The sequence below is a fragment of the Heptranchias perlo genome, chromosome 2 (assembly GCF_035084215.1).
Source record: "Heptranchias perlo isolate sHepPer1 chromosome 2, sHepPer1.hap1, whole genome shotgun sequence".
Taxonomy (NCBI): domain Eukaryota; kingdom Metazoa; phylum Chordata; class Chondrichthyes; order Hexanchiformes; family Hexanchidae; genus Heptranchias; species Heptranchias perlo.
In genome coordinates this window covers 117,355,176-117,370,631 of record NC_090326.1, presented here as the reverse complement: position 1 = coordinate 117,370,631, position 15,456 = coordinate 117,355,176, and the positions used below count along the sequence as shown (strand labels likewise).

General features: G+C 41.8%; 1 protein-coding gene across 1 annotated transcript in view; it reads left to right on the top strand.

Annotated features, from left to right (window-relative positions):
* LOC137342349 (tomoregulin-1-like) overlaps positions 1–12,264 on the top strand; it is a 224,748-nt gene extending 212,484 nt beyond the window's left edge. The window contains exons 9-10 of the mRNA XM_068006288.1: positions 9,309–9,467; positions 10,934–12,264. Of these exons, the coding sequence (XP_067862389.1) occupies positions 9,309–9,467; positions 10,934–11,024 (250 nt within the window). The 3' untranslated portion in view covers positions 11,025–12,264. The remainder of the gene's footprint in view (positions 1–9,308; positions 9,468–10,933) is intronic.
* Positions 12,265–15,456: the final 3,192 nt, after the last annotated feature.

Genomic DNA, 15,456 nt, shown 5'->3' with positions numbered 1-15,456 from the left:
ATGAAGGGAGAAGAGCCATGTGCCATTTTTAACAAGGTGACATCATGTACAAGAGAAGCAGTGATGTGTATTGATTGACATAGCCTACGTCAACATGTTGTGAACAAACAAACATTTTTTGCCAAACATTTTCCACGAACCCCTTGTTCCTTTAATATAACATTATTTACATTTTTTTTCACTTATGTGTATAGGAATAGTAGGATAAGACTGGTTAACACGTGACTGGAAAAATGGTGCAGGAGGGAGGGCTTCAGATTCCTGGGGCATTGGGACCAGTTCTGGGGCTGGAGGGACCTGTTCAGGATGGACGGGTTGCACCTTAACAGAGCTGGGACCAATGTCCTCGCAGGGAGCTTAACTAGTGCTGTGGGAGAGGGTTTAAACTAATTTGGCAGGGGAATGGGCACCAGGATGAAACATTAGAGTTGAGAAACAAGGTGCACAGAGGACTGGGGAAGACAAATAGCACTAGGGAAAAGAATAGTTCAGAAATAGGAGGGATCGGACAGGGGGCAAATGTGAGGCAGTCTAAGATGGGTTTGGAGTGCGTGTCTGTAAATGCACGCAACAAGGTTGGTGAGCTGCAGGCACAAGTCGCCACATGGAACTATGGTATAGTGGCAATAACAGAGACCTTGCTCAAAGTAAGGGATGATTGGAACTTAATATTCCTGGCTACAAGGTATTCAGGAAAGATAGGGAAGGAAAGAAAGGAGAGGGAGGGTGGTGGCATTATTGATCAAAGAAACTTTTATAGCACTGGAAAGCAATGATGTAGTTGAGGGGTCAAAAGCAGAATCTATTTGGTTAGAATTAAGGAACAATACAGGAGCTATTACGTGACTGGGTGTATAGTATAGGCCACCAAATAGTGGGAAGGAGATAGGGGAGCAAATTTGCAGGCAAATTACAGAAAGATGCAAGAACTAATATCCTAATATATACTGGGATAGTAACATGGCTGAGGTACTAAATGAGTACTTTGCATTTGTCTTCACTTGAGAAAATGATGTAGCAGTAAAGGAGGAGGCAGTGGTGATAATGGATAGGATAAAAATAGATAAAGAGGAGGTACTTAAAAGGTTAGCAGTACTCAAAGTAGAAAAGTCACCCGGTCTGGATGGGATGCATCCTAGTTTACTGAGGAAAGTATGGGTGGAAATTGCAGAGGATCTGGCCACAATCTTCCAATCCTCCTTAGATATGGGAGTGGTGCCAAAGGACTGGTGGATTGAAAATGTTCCACCCCTGTTCATGGGGTGAAAAAAGGGGAGAGGGACAAACCTGGCAATTACAGGCCAGTCAGCCTAACGTCGGTGGTGGGGAAACTTTTAGAGTCAATAATCCGGGACAAAATTAATTGGCACTTGGAAAAGTATGGGCTAATAAATGAAAGTCAGCACAGATTTGTTAAAGTAAAATCATGTTTGACTAACTTGCTTGAGTTCTTTGATGAAGTAACAAAGAGGGTTGATGAGGGTAGTACGGTTTATGTTGTGTATATGGACTTTCAAAAGGCATTTGACAAAATACCACATAATAGACTTGTTAGCAAAATTAAAGGATTAAAGGGACAGTGGCAGCATGGATACGAAATTGCCAAAGGGTCAGAAAGCAGACAGTAGCGGTGAACGGTTGTTTTTCAGACTAGAGGGAAATATACAGTGGTGTTCCCTAGGGGTCGATATTAGCACAACAGCTCTTTTTGATATATATTAATGACCTCGCCATGGGTGTACAGGGCATAATTTCAGAGTTTGCAGATGACATGAAACTCAGAAGTGTAGTAAACAAGGAGGATAGTAACAGACTTCAGGAGGACACAAACAGACTGGTGAAATGGGTAGACACATTGCAGATGAAATTTAACGCAGAGAAGTGTGAAGTGATGCATTTTGGTAGGAAGAATGAGGAGTCACAATATAAACTAAATGGTACAATTTTATAGGGAACACAGGAACAGAGAGACCTGGGGGTGCACGTACACAAATCTTTGAAGGTGGCAGAACAAAATGAGAAGGCTGTTAAAAAAGCATACGTGATCCTGGGCTTTATTAATAGAGGCATAGAGTACAAAAGCAAGGGAGTTATACTAAACCTTTATAAAACACTGGTTAGGCCTCAGCTGAAGTATTGTGTTCAATTCTGGGCACCACACTTTAGGAAGGATGTCAAGGCCTTAGAGATGGTGCAGAAGAGATTTACTAGAATGGTAGCAGGGATGAGGGACTACAGTTATCTGGAGAAACTGGAGAAGCTGGGGTTGTTCACCTTAGAACAGAGGAGGTTAAAAGGAGATTTGATAGTGGTGTTCAAAATCATGAATGGTTTTGATAGAGTAAATAAGGAGAAACTGTTTCCAGTGGCAAAAGGGTCAATAACCAGAGGACATAGATTTAAGGTGATTGGCAAAAGAACCAGAGGCGACATGAGAATTTTTTTTTTTACGTAGCGAGTTGTAATGATCTGGAATGCACTGCCAGAAAGGGTGGTGGAAGCAGATTCAATAGTGACTTTCAAAAGGGAATTGGACAAATACTTGAAGGGAAAATTTACAGGGCTATGGAGAAAGAGCAGGGGAGTGGGACTTACTGGATAGCTCTTTCAAAGAGCCGGCACAGGCACAGTAGGCCGAATGGCCTCCTTCTGTGCTGTATCATTCTATGAAGAACCCATATAATGGACAATTGTTCATACGCCCTTCATTATAACTTTCAATTACTCACAAAGGAGGTTGACTATATTTCAATTCTTCAATTGCCTCAATTAAATAAGCAGATTAAGCTATTCTTGCATAATAGGTTTCTTTACAAATGAGCAGTATATTTTTAGTATCATTGCTAGTTGTGCCAAATTATGTGCACATCAAAGATGGTTGTTCATGTTTTGAGCTGCACAGCAAGCTCCACATTCAAATTATGCTACTATTATATGTGGCACTCATTTTGTATAGCTAGGATGCCCATTCATTCCTGTCTGGCGCAAAAATAAAACAGGAAAGGTGGCTCAACCGTGGCTTATAAAAGAAATTAGGGATAGTATTAGATCCAAACAGGAGACATATAAAATTGCCAGAAAAAGCGGCAAGCCTGAGGATTGGGAGCAGTTTAAAATTCAGCAAAGGAGAAGAAAGAGATTGATTAAGAGGGGAAATAGAGTATGAGAGTAAACTAGCAGGGAACATAAAAACTGACTGTAAAAGCTTCTATAAATATGTCAAGAGAAAAAGATTAGTGAAGACAAATGTAGGTCCCTTACAGTCAGAAATGGGGGAAATTATAATGGGGAACAAAGAAATGGCAGAACAATTAAACACATACTTTGGTTTTGTCTTCACAAAGGAGAACACAAATAACCACCCAGAAATGTTAGGGAACCAAGGGTCTAGTGAGAGGGAGGAACTGAAGGAAATCAGTATTAATAAAAAAAATAGTGCTAGGGAAATTAATGGGGCTAAAGGCTGACAAATCCCCAGGGCCTGATAATCTACATCCCAGAGTACGAAAGGAAGTGACCCTGGAAATAGTGGTTGCATTGGTGATCATCTTCCAAAATTCGATAGACTCTGGAACAGTTCCTACAGATTGGAGGGTGGCAAATGTAACCCCATTATGTAAAAAAGGAGGGAGAGAAAAAACAGGGAATTACAGACCAGTTAGCCTAACATCAGTAGTGGGGAAAATGCTGGAGTCTATTATAAAGGATGTGATAACAGAACACTTGGAAGGCATTAACGGGATTGGACAAAGTCAGCATGGGTTTATGAAAGCGAAATCATGCTTAACAAATCTACTGGAGTTTTTTGAGGATGTAACTAGTAGAATAGATAGGGGAGAACCAGTGGATGTGGTGTATTTGGATTTTCAGAAGGCTTTTGATAAGGTCCCACACAAGAGGTTAGTGTGCAAAATTAAAGCACATGGGATTGGGGGGAATATACTGGCATGGATTGAGAATTTGTTGACAGACAGGAAACAGAGAGTAGGAATAAACGGGTCTTTTTCCGGGTGGCAGGCAGTGACTAGTGGGGTACCGCAGGGATCAGTGCTTGGGCCCCAGCTATTCACAATATATATCAATGATTTGGATAAGGGAACTGAATGTAACATTTCCAAGTTTGCAGATGACACAAAGCTGGGGTGGAATGTGAGCTGTGAGGAAGATGCAAAGAGGCTCCAATGTGATTTAGATAAGTTGGGTGAGTGGGCAAGAACATGGCAGATGCAGTATTAAGTGGATAAATGTGAGGTTATCCACTTTGTTTGTAAAAACAGAAGGACAGATTATTATCTGAATGGTGATAGATTGGGAAAAGGGGAGGTGCAACGAGACCTGGGTGTCCTTGTACACCAGTCGCTGAAAGCGAGCATTCAGGTGCAGCAAGCAGTTAGGAAGGCAAATGGTATGTTGGCGTTCATTGCATGAGGATTTGCGTACAGGAACAGGGATATCTTACTGCAGTTGTGCAGGGCCTTGGTGAGACCACATCTGGAGTGTTGTGTGCAGTTTTGGTCTCCTTATCTGAGGAAGGATGTCCTTGCCATGGAGGGAGTGCAACAAAGGCTTACCAGACTGATTCCTGGGATGTCAGGACTGACGTATGAGGAGAGATTGGGTCGATTAGGCCTATATTCACTTGAGTTTAGAAGAATGAGAGGTGATCTCATCGAAACATATAAAATTCTAACAGGACTAGACAGACTAGATGCAGGGAGGATGTTCCCGATGGCTGGGGAGTCTCAGGATACGGATTATGCCATTTAGAACCGAGATGAGGAAAAATTTCTTCACTCAGAGGGTGGTGAACCTGTGGAATTCTCTACCACAGAAGGCAGTGGAGGCCAAGTCATTAGATGTATTCAAGAAGGAGATAGATATATTTCTTAATGCTAAAGGGATCAAGGGATATGGGGAAAAAGCGGGAACAGGGTACTGAGTTAGATAATCAGCCATGATCATTTTGAATGGCGGAGCAGGCCCGACGGGCCGAATGGCCTACTCTTGCTTCTATTTTCTATGTTTCTATCTGTTATTTAAAATACTAGGATCCCTAATCATGGATACAATTTTATCTCCTTTAACATCACTACTAAATAGCAATGGTACTACAATGCATGTCACTAAAGTTATTAATGATTCCGATGCAAAGTAATTTTAATCTCAATCAATTGGCAATTCTGTGCTGCTATTGGAGGGTCAGGTGAAGTGCCAAAAATAGAGCGGCAATGCACCCCACCTTTTACAGTTGTTTTCAGTGGCTCATGGCCTCAACCGGACCATAGTAATAGTTTCAACTCAGAGGAAGCCTAATTAAGATTCTTCAGTGTCACTTGCTTAAAATATTTTTTCATACATTCACACAAATATGCATATTTTGTGAAACCACTTTGATTGCATGATCCTTGTGGAAGAGCCAATGGCCTATTGGCTTTGTTGTCATGGCTGTGAAAACATTTGGGAGAAATGTATGCTTAACACTCAAGGCAATTGGTTTGGTTTTGGTCTCTAAGTTTCAGTTGGACTGGAGGCGATGAGGAGTTGTGTTTCCATTGACTGGTAACCCTACTCCCTGGGATTGTTGTCCTTGCCTGAACTCAGGCAAACTGTTGTTTTGAACTTATTTATGCCTCCAGTGTTGTTTAACCTTTTCCTCCTCAGATCTAGCTTAGGTTTTCAGTAGCAGGAGAGTGTCTTATATCAGGTAGGCCTCTAGGAAAGTGTTCTCGACTACACAGCTCTAAGAACTGGCTGAATCTCACTCATCCCTATTTAGTGAGTATGCCCAGCAAGCACGGGATTGAATCAGCGAAGATTCCTGATTCTTGTGGCCTCCTGTGCAAAATAGCTAGATGCATGTTATGAACAGAATTTCATAGAATCATAGATTCGTATAGCACAGAGGTAGGCTATTCAGCCCATCATGCCTGTGCTGGCTCTTTGAAAGAGCTATCCAATTAGTTCCACTCCCCTTGCCCTTTCCTCATAGCCTTGCAATTTTTTTCTTTTCAAGTATTTACCCAATTCCCTTTTGAAAGTGACTTTTGAATCTGCTTCCACCACCCTTACAACTCGCTGCGTAAAAATGTTCTCATCATCTCCCCTCCTGTTCTTTTGCCAATTACCTTAAATTTGTGTCCTCTGATTACCAACCCTCCTGCCAGTCTACTCTATCAAAACTGTTCATAATTTTGAACACCTCAATAAAATCTCCCCTCAACCTTCTCTGCTCTAAGGAGGACAATCCCAGCTTCTGTAATTTGAGCAGGATTGTGTATTACCAACCATAACCTCTTAAGCAGTTGTCTGGAAGGGAGGAGTAAAACTTGTGGGGGGAGAAATTGGATAAGGGCGGGGGTAGCGCGATGTGCTAGTAACCTGCGCCCGATGGACCCACCCAAGGACTTACCTGCAATCAGCCTTCCTTTCCAGGCCTTGCATGTGGAATCAATGCAATTTGCACTTTCCACCACCAGAGGGAGCGCAATCTCTTAAAGGGAGGATGTTTCTTAGAAATCTCTTAAAGGTAGCTGGTACCTGTTATTTGCTGAAAATAACAGTCTGCACAGAGTCTGAACAGAGATCAGACATCGCACACGTAAAACACAGATGCAAGTCCGATCCCTATGAGTTATGTTAAAACATTGAATAAAGGTTGCGCACTACTAAATGCCACATCCTCCAATCTGCACGCCAGACCTCACCAATCTGCCGATCTGAGTTTGTACCAGGCCTGCGAGAGAGCGTGCACCAAGGTTCTCTGCTGATGCACTAGAGACCTTGGGTGTAAGAGATGGACAGAAGGAGAGATATTCTATAACTGCAGTGGGGGGGGGGGGGGGGGGGGCGGCGCAAGAGGCCCTCAAAAGGCAGTGGGTGGGAGGCAGTGGGGGGATGAAGTCAATGCCAGGCGCACAGCATCATGAACGTGGATGCAGTGTAGGAAGAAGTTCAATGCTTTGACATGAGTGGTCAAGGTGAGTGAGGTCAACTGTCAAGTGGCGTCTCCTACCAACTGCACCATGCATTACAACCCCCATCCCCCACATGCCAATAAACTCTTTCCATCAGTGCTCAACTCTTCCAACCAGATGCTTCCTCTCACCCTTACACATTACCACTGTTGCAAGCCGCCCACCCACAACTCACAGGCCACACACACTGGCAGCTATTCAACCATGACAGGCACATCACCCAGACACACATCCCACTTTCTTGCAGGAGAAGGTGGCGCATATCAAGAGACAGCAAGTGGCAGTGGCATTTAGCCCCTCGAACCTGTTCCACCATTCCACCATCCATGGTGGACCCGTGACCTAACTCCATATACCCATCTTAGCCCAATATCCCTTAATACCCTTGGTTCACAGTAATCTATCAATCTCAGATTTAACATTCACAAGTGAGCTAGCATCAACTGCCGTCTGCAGAAGAGTATTCCAAACGTCTCCCGCCCTTTGCGTGTGGAAGCATTTCCTAACTTCACTCCTGCACGTCCTGGCTCTAAATGTTAGGTTATGTCCCCGTGTCCTTGTATTGAAGTCTAGGAGACCTCCAAAAACAGTTACAAATGTCTCAGCAGCCAGAAGTAATAATCCGGCAACTAACCTGTAAATCCTGCATGGTCCCTTTAAATAGTGCTGGTGGGGGGTCCTCCAGGCACTCTAAGACACGTTCAGATGGTCGGGGTTAAGACTGTGCATTGAGGTGAACGTTAAATCCCAAAATGGTGTCTATCACTTTAAATCAGCGTTGCACACTGATTGAAGCCATTTTCTCCCTACATGATCCCAGCATTCGTTATCTGCTCCTGCGCTAACTCCTATACCAAGATGGCATCTGGCGCACGTCACGCAGGAAACGTGCGTGCGTATCCAAGATGCCATCTTGGATGTTGGAGAGGCCGTGTAGCACCGAAACAACGGGCGCTACATGGCCCAATTTAGCACCCGTGGAATGTATGTGAAGTGGAGTGGTTGGATGTATGGTCTTCAATTGTACCACATACATTTTGCTGAAGCAGTAGTTGTTCTGGGTATGAGGTCACAATTAGCACAAACGCAAAAGCCTGGCATGCGGTCCCAGCTGGAAGATGGGGTGACCCCTTTAACTTCAGGACTGGTTGCTCCAGAAACACAACAGCACCCTGAGAAATGCACAGGAGGAAACATTAAAATAGAATTTAAATGTTCATCCAGTGGTAATAAAATCTACCTTTTGCAACAATACAAGTCAATGGTTAGAATCTGGTTATAAACAGTAAAAAAAATGTAATATCTTTGAGCATTTTGAACACCTGCAGTTAAAGATCCTACCGAAATAAAAAAAGTACACATGTTCTGCAATGAAGGGAACCAGTAACTGTTTCAGGAATGTCACAGGTTGTTACCAATGGCAGTCTATTGCTATTCACGCATCATTTCTGTTTACAAAAGTCGTAGATAAAATGTGGCAAAAAGCAGGACTTACAATTACTGTCATGGTTTTGGTCTAAAAGCTAAACTAATTTAAAATTTACCCACTCTTTTAACTAATATGTGATACGCTGTGCTGATGACCTAGTGGACAGACACACTATCTGGTGTAACACCAGGGTCCCAGGTTCACTTCTCCTCTGCTCAGATAGCTAACCTGAGCCAGGGCAGCAATTAGGCCCTACAGTTATCTTTAATGGTTATGATGTAGGGAGGAGAAAAATTGGCCAGGGTCCCTGGCCCTGGTTGCTACCTCATAACCCCATAAATATAAGATAGTCACTAATAAATCCAATAGGGAATTCAGAAAAAACTTCTTTACCCAGAGAGTGGTTGGAATGTGGAACTCACTACCGCAAGGAGTAGTTGAGGCCATTAGCATAGATTCATTTAAGGGGAAGTTAGATAAACACATGAGGGAGAAAGGAATAGAAGGATATGCTGTTTGGGTTAGATGAAGTAGGGAGGGAGGAGGCTCGTGTGGAGCATAAACACCAGCATGGACCTGTTGGGCCGAATGGCCTGTTTCTGTGCTGCACATTTTATGTAATTCTATGTAACCACTAATGGAATGTTTGACTGTCAGGTGAGAACAAGATCAGGCTCGGCTATGATGCCCTCTGTGGTTGAATAGCCTCATCCTTCAGGCTCACATATGAAGGATGGTCACTTTGGTGAGATGCTGGAAGGGCTGCTGGTGCCTATGAAACTGTATTGCAGCATATCAACTAGAGTCGGGAACAAAAGGAAAGGAGGGAAGAAAACTGAAACAAAAAACTAAAAAGTGTTATTATACGTTTGGATGCCAATACAGTACCTGGTTTGCTGTTGCAGGTGCGACTCTGGGTACATTGGACAGCGCTGTGAAAACAGAGACTTCAGTATTCTATATGTTGTTCCAAGTGGGCAAAAGCTTCACTATGTTTTAATTGCAGCAATAATTGGAGCTGTGCAGATTGCTATAATAGTTGCTGTGGTGATGTGTATAACAAGGTAAGCAGATTACATTATTAATGAATACTATATTTTATTCAGAAAAAGAAATGTCAGGAGTTATTTTTGGAGCTAGACCTATATGGTTTTAAAAATGTTCTTTCTTTTCGCCTTCATCCCTGCTCCTCCATCATCCCAAAACGGGCGTGAAGTCAACAGAGTGGGTGTGCCTCCTGCCTGCCTGAAGCCATTTTGTGTAGTGCATGTGTCTCCGTTCTGCCCATTTGTTCTTCAAAACTGCCATCAGCATCCTACAACAACGTAAGACCCCAATTTGCATCTTTAAACATCATCCAGCCTCAAACAGGTGGACACACTGTTCACCCATTTAGGCACCCACCTGAAAATTGCATCAGGTGGGCCTTGGGTGTCTAAGAGGCAGCCGCGATGCCCCCTCCCCCTGCACCCCCCGCCCCCCCCCCACCGATTTACAACTGCCAGCTCCCCGTTTTTCACAGGAGGACGGCAGTTGAAAATTACCTCCAATATTTCTTTTGTTATTTGTATCATACTTACCTTCATTCCTGTGCCTAGGGTATTGCTGTAGCATTCTTATGAGACTAAATATATCCTTCAGTTTCCAATTTTGCATCGGGCTCACCTCCATTATTGTGATTAATAGAGGTTTCACTGTATGTGCGTCCCACAAGCAGACAGGTATGTAAGTAGCTTCCCCTGAGCTCTGCCACTGCTGTGCTAGACCAGCCACTATTAGGATGTGCATAAAAGCAGCTCATTCGATTCACCTGCTGATTTTTTTTTCTCCCTCTCTGTGGAGAAGCAACAAGCCCTCATTTTTCTTTGCTGTATTGTGTGGCTGATAATGTGAACTCGCCATATGGAGAATTGCATTTATTACCTTCACCCTTGGCACGGTGAGGTACTAATCCAACTTCCTACCATACCAATTTTGGCCATAGACATACAAGTCTTCAAATTAATTTAGACCTCCAAGGATTGAGAAGGAAAGTCACACAAAGCTTCTTTGTTTTACATCATATTTAATTGGAGCACTTACCTGAGCAAGACTACATGGAACAGCAGGCTGGGACTTTGCCCTTTCACGTGTAAGATCTGGATCTGAACCCAGTCCAGATTGGGTTTTACAAAAAGTCTCCTCTAATTTCTGGCTGTAAAGGTCCCGCACAAAATTAGTTTGAATAGTATCAATCCAGATTGTAATGGGTATGGGCCACTGAACTGTCCCTAATTTAGCACCAAATTGATTTTCTCAGGGGGGCCACAAGTGCAGATGGTGTCAGAATTGAAAATGTCACATTGGTGCAGATAGGTGGCACACCGTTGGCACAGAGTGGAGAGACCCTTATTCTGAAACTGGCTTTGCTGCACCTGAACGTGAAATGTTTGATGTTCACATGGCCGAGCACAAAAATTCCTCAAAAAAAGAAAACAACAGAGATCTTACATTTATGAAGGTCTGATTATTTTCATCATTTGGTTCACAGGAAATGTCCAAAAAATAACCGAGGTCGTCGACAGAAACAAAACCTAGGACATTTTAACGCAGACTGCACCACTTCCTCAAGGATGGTCTAGTTTAATTCTTTTTATACTTTTTTTCTTCATTTACCATGTCTCACCAGTTGCTGAATTACAAATTTTTTTTTTCCTGAGAAGAAGAGATTTTTGTTTCAGAGGCCTTGGTTTTCTGGACCTTTGCCAGCGTATGGATTACTGTGTCTGGTAGTACGATCAGGATGCTGCCATTTGTGGTAAACAAGTAAGACAGTCTAATTGTAACTGACAGCTTCACCGTCCCACCGTCAGGAGGGTTTCTTGATTTCTAGAAAAAATTTCAAACAGAAAAAAAACAAGTTAAGATGATGCAGCTGGTGTCAAAATAATATACTAATGAAAGGAACATTTTTGTACTTCACGAGCAGAATTTGCTCTTTATTTATGCCACTAACATATGTTGTGTAATAACCTTGCCACAATGTTCATGATAAATTACAAATGACACTCAAAAGGCAGAGAAATACCTGAAGAGGTATAAACAAGGGATCAACAGAACATGCTAAAGAAAGGAACAGACTATAAAAGAAAAGGGAAAAATGTTTACAACTGACTTTCCTTACAAGAAATGAAGGTTTTTAAAAAATTATTAGGAAATGATGCCTTTTCAAACACTATTTGCATGATTTGTGGAACTGTGTACTGTGATTAGTTTAAAATTCAAAGCTGTTTGGATTGAGTATGTGGTGGACATCTGAGCACTGCCATTCTAATAACTCTGACACTACAGCTATATTTGACTCCCCTTGGTGTAAATTTAGTATCATATAAATGTGACTGGTGATGCTTGTGGTGTGTGCCACACAAAAAATGGATTTGTCTTTGTAGAACATGACTTTAGGTTGATCATTTGGTGTATTTACTAAGATTCAAATGGTTTTAAAAGTTGAATTGATACGCTGTTATTAGTCACTATCACGCTGTGATAAAATATACTGTAATTACTAAAACATGTGTTGTAGTTGAATTTACTTTGAAAATGGTACTAAAATCACAACAGTGTCACCTACTGGGCCTGTGTGTAATGGGTTGTGGTTTAACAAAGTTTCATGGTTCTGTCACTGCAGTGACAGGGTGTAAGCTGTCTTTGGAACAGCTACCACATTATCCCAGAAATCCAAATAATTCTGACCTCAGCAAAAAAAAATGGAGCCATCTCATTTCATCATTCAGTTCTTAGCTAATCTGCCAAAATTCTGTAAGGACTATTTTACAGAATCTTTTTTGTTTCAACTTCTTGACAGATTACCAATTTTCAAATATTTAATACAAATGCTGAAATTCAATTCAATTAAATTGTTCTAGTTTATTCTTAAACATATAAAGTAACTTAATCCCCGACCTATAATATTGCAATATCTATCTTTCCTGTTTTTTAACACTGATTCATTGAGAGACAATACATTTTATTGTGCTCCACTGTAAAACCTTCTCTCTTTAAATCCAGGATCATGACACTTGGTGGTTCCTTCAAATATATATCAAGGAAATGTAAAACTGAAGGACCAACAGTGAAATATGAACATTTTTTAAAAATCACCAAATAAGCCATGCTTTGCATTTTAAATGAGCGACAAGTATTTTAAAAGCACCATAAGTTAGTGTCAGCCATGGCTCAGTGATAGCATTCTCACCTCCGAGTTGGAAGGCTGTGGGATCAAGTCCCACTCCAAAGACTTGAGCACATAATCTAGGCTGACACTTCAGTGCAGTAGGGAGGGAGTGCTGCACTGTCAGAGGTGCCGTCTTTCGGATGAGGCATTAAATTGAGGTCCAGTCTGCCCTCTCAGGTGGATGTAAAAGATCCCACGGCACTATTTGAAGTAAGAGCAACTGAGTTCTCCCCAGTGTCCTGGCCAATATTTATCCCTCAGCCAACATCACTAACCAGAATTTCCTGTCATTTATTTCACTGCTGTTTGTGGGACCTTGCTGTGCACAAATTGGCTGCTACATTTCCTACATTACAATGACTACACTTCAAAAATACATCATTGGCTGTAAAGCACTTTGGGACATCCTGAAGCCATGAAAGGCGCTATATAAATGCAAGTTCTTTCTTTCTTTCATTTCTTTTATAAAGTTTTAATTTACAGTTAATGTTATTGCAGTAGCTTTTTATTGTAAAGCATACGCTGTAAATGAACGGAGGCACAGATTTTCAATTGCTTTCTTTGATAAACTTTTTTTTTCAGTTTGTAATTTTCATAACATTCTCCTTCTATTGTTTTAAGTTGTTTTATTCATAAAAGACAATACTATGACAAACAGGCACATGGAATAATGTACAATATTTAGACACTTTTCATGCTTTACAAACACAGGGTTTCCTTATTTGAATTTAGGTTCTACCTGTCAAGTCAAAAATAATGCATTTCTACAATATATTTGTGCCACGAACAATAATACAGAATGCCTCAAAGGTACTTTGTCATATGAAAGTATTGGCAATCATCTCTAAATAATTTTTTATTAAAAATAATACTGCCCTGTACAATATTTAGTGATCATTTAGCAACATTTAATCTCTTGATACATAAAACAATAACTTGCATTCATATAGCACCTTTGACATAGAAAGTGTCCAAAGGCTCTAGGTGGGGCGGGGGAGGAAAAAAGTTTGGAATTGCAGCATAATGCTAAAAGAGACATTCATTGTGTTACTTTACCACATTAATATTGTTGGCAATTTCAGTGCTCTGTATTTCTGGATTGTGCATATTCATCTTAATTTTAAGTACAGAATTCGATTTTCTCTGTGCTCCACATCAAACCTCAGCAGTTTATAATAGCTGGTCTTCTGCCAGTGTATCACTTCATTGGCCTACTTAGGATTATTTATATATAAAAACTATCTTCATGGAAAATCTATATTTAAAGTTTTCAACTAGTTTTGATAGCTCCAATCACCATGGGTAAAAATACTGATTACGCCAGATCGAAATGTGCAACCCATATGTTGTCAGGTACGTGCAAGTGCAGGAATGACAATATGGAAGGGATTCTCCTCTGCAATTCCATCCGAAATTCGTTTTGGCTGAGGCCTTCAGTTGGAACCTTCCTTCTGATCTTCGAAGCGCTCTGCCCCTTTAAGATCGCTCTGGTGCTGTAGTGGGGACGTCACTGCAGCACCACTGGCGTTTCCTCACTTGCAGTGTTGGGCTTCCTCTTGATGGCGTGAATCTCGCCGGGATCCCGCCATGCACATGCAATAAGCCCTGACCCTGGAAAATGGGTCAGTGCTGAGACAGGTATGGTGGGGCAGGTGAAATTCCTGTCTTGCCAAAGAAGAGAATTTGATTGCTGAATGATCGCTCCTCATACAGAAATTGGCCTCTCAAACAAAAAATGGCCAATTGTTTTCTCTGAATTTCCTTGGGTCAGCACTACGGCAAGTTTCCTAATGGTGTGGGCACCTTCCCTAACCATGCAAGTCCCCTGACCCCGGAGGTGGGAGAGGGTCGGGGATATAACTAGTGGCCTGGGTAGTTGTTCCTCCTTACCCCAGATCGGCACAACTAGAGGCCTGGGTAGTTGTTCCTCCTTACCCCAGATCGGCACCCAAAAGAGCTGCCAAGGAAATTCAGTGACACTTCCATTTTGACTGGATTTTTTGAAGTGTTCATCACATAGTGTCATTCCCAATAAAATAATTTAGTTCATAAAGTCATCACTAGAAGCACTTAGGGTTTACTTTTAACATTATTCTGAGGCACAATTTTTCAGAATAAAGTTTCATTATGTTTCAAAATACTAACAGGTTGTCAGGCCTCTCCCAGCACTCCTTTTCCAGCATAAAAAGGAAATGCTGTTTTAGACTTAATTTTAATTAAAATTGTAAATTCAAAGGCCTTGACATTACTCCATGGGAACACCATCGTACATTTGCTTAACTCGTTAAATAGTATGAGGCCACCTTCTATCTTCACGGTAGCCTGTCAGGCCCTATATGCTTTTGCATGCAATTATACTGTTACTTTTACATCAGTGTGAAGTGGTTTTGAGTGGGCATCAATCCAAAAGTGACAACATAACTCAGGAGGCCATTGAGCGCACCAAGGCTGTCAAGTGTCAGACACCCTCCAGGAGGCCATCTCACACTGGTTTGAGTTCACATCAACTGCGGTATAAATCCGGCCTAAAATGCTTCGTAGGGACAATGCTGAAATGTGTAGGCATCTAGTGAGGACGGGACACGGCTCGACTGTGATGCTATTCATGGTCGAATAACCTGCCTCACATGTCAAGGGGAGTCTTGTGCGTGAGATGCTGGATGGTTGTTGGTACCTTGGAACCACATCCTGGCATCAGTCACTGCCTTCAGGAGGGGAGGAGAGCATGGAAATAATTGAATCTATTTAAATTTGGATAACAAATTTTCCCTGTATTTAATCTCACTGATAATCTTAAATAAAAAAGCAGAAACCACATCGCACAATTCCTTTTTTCCCCC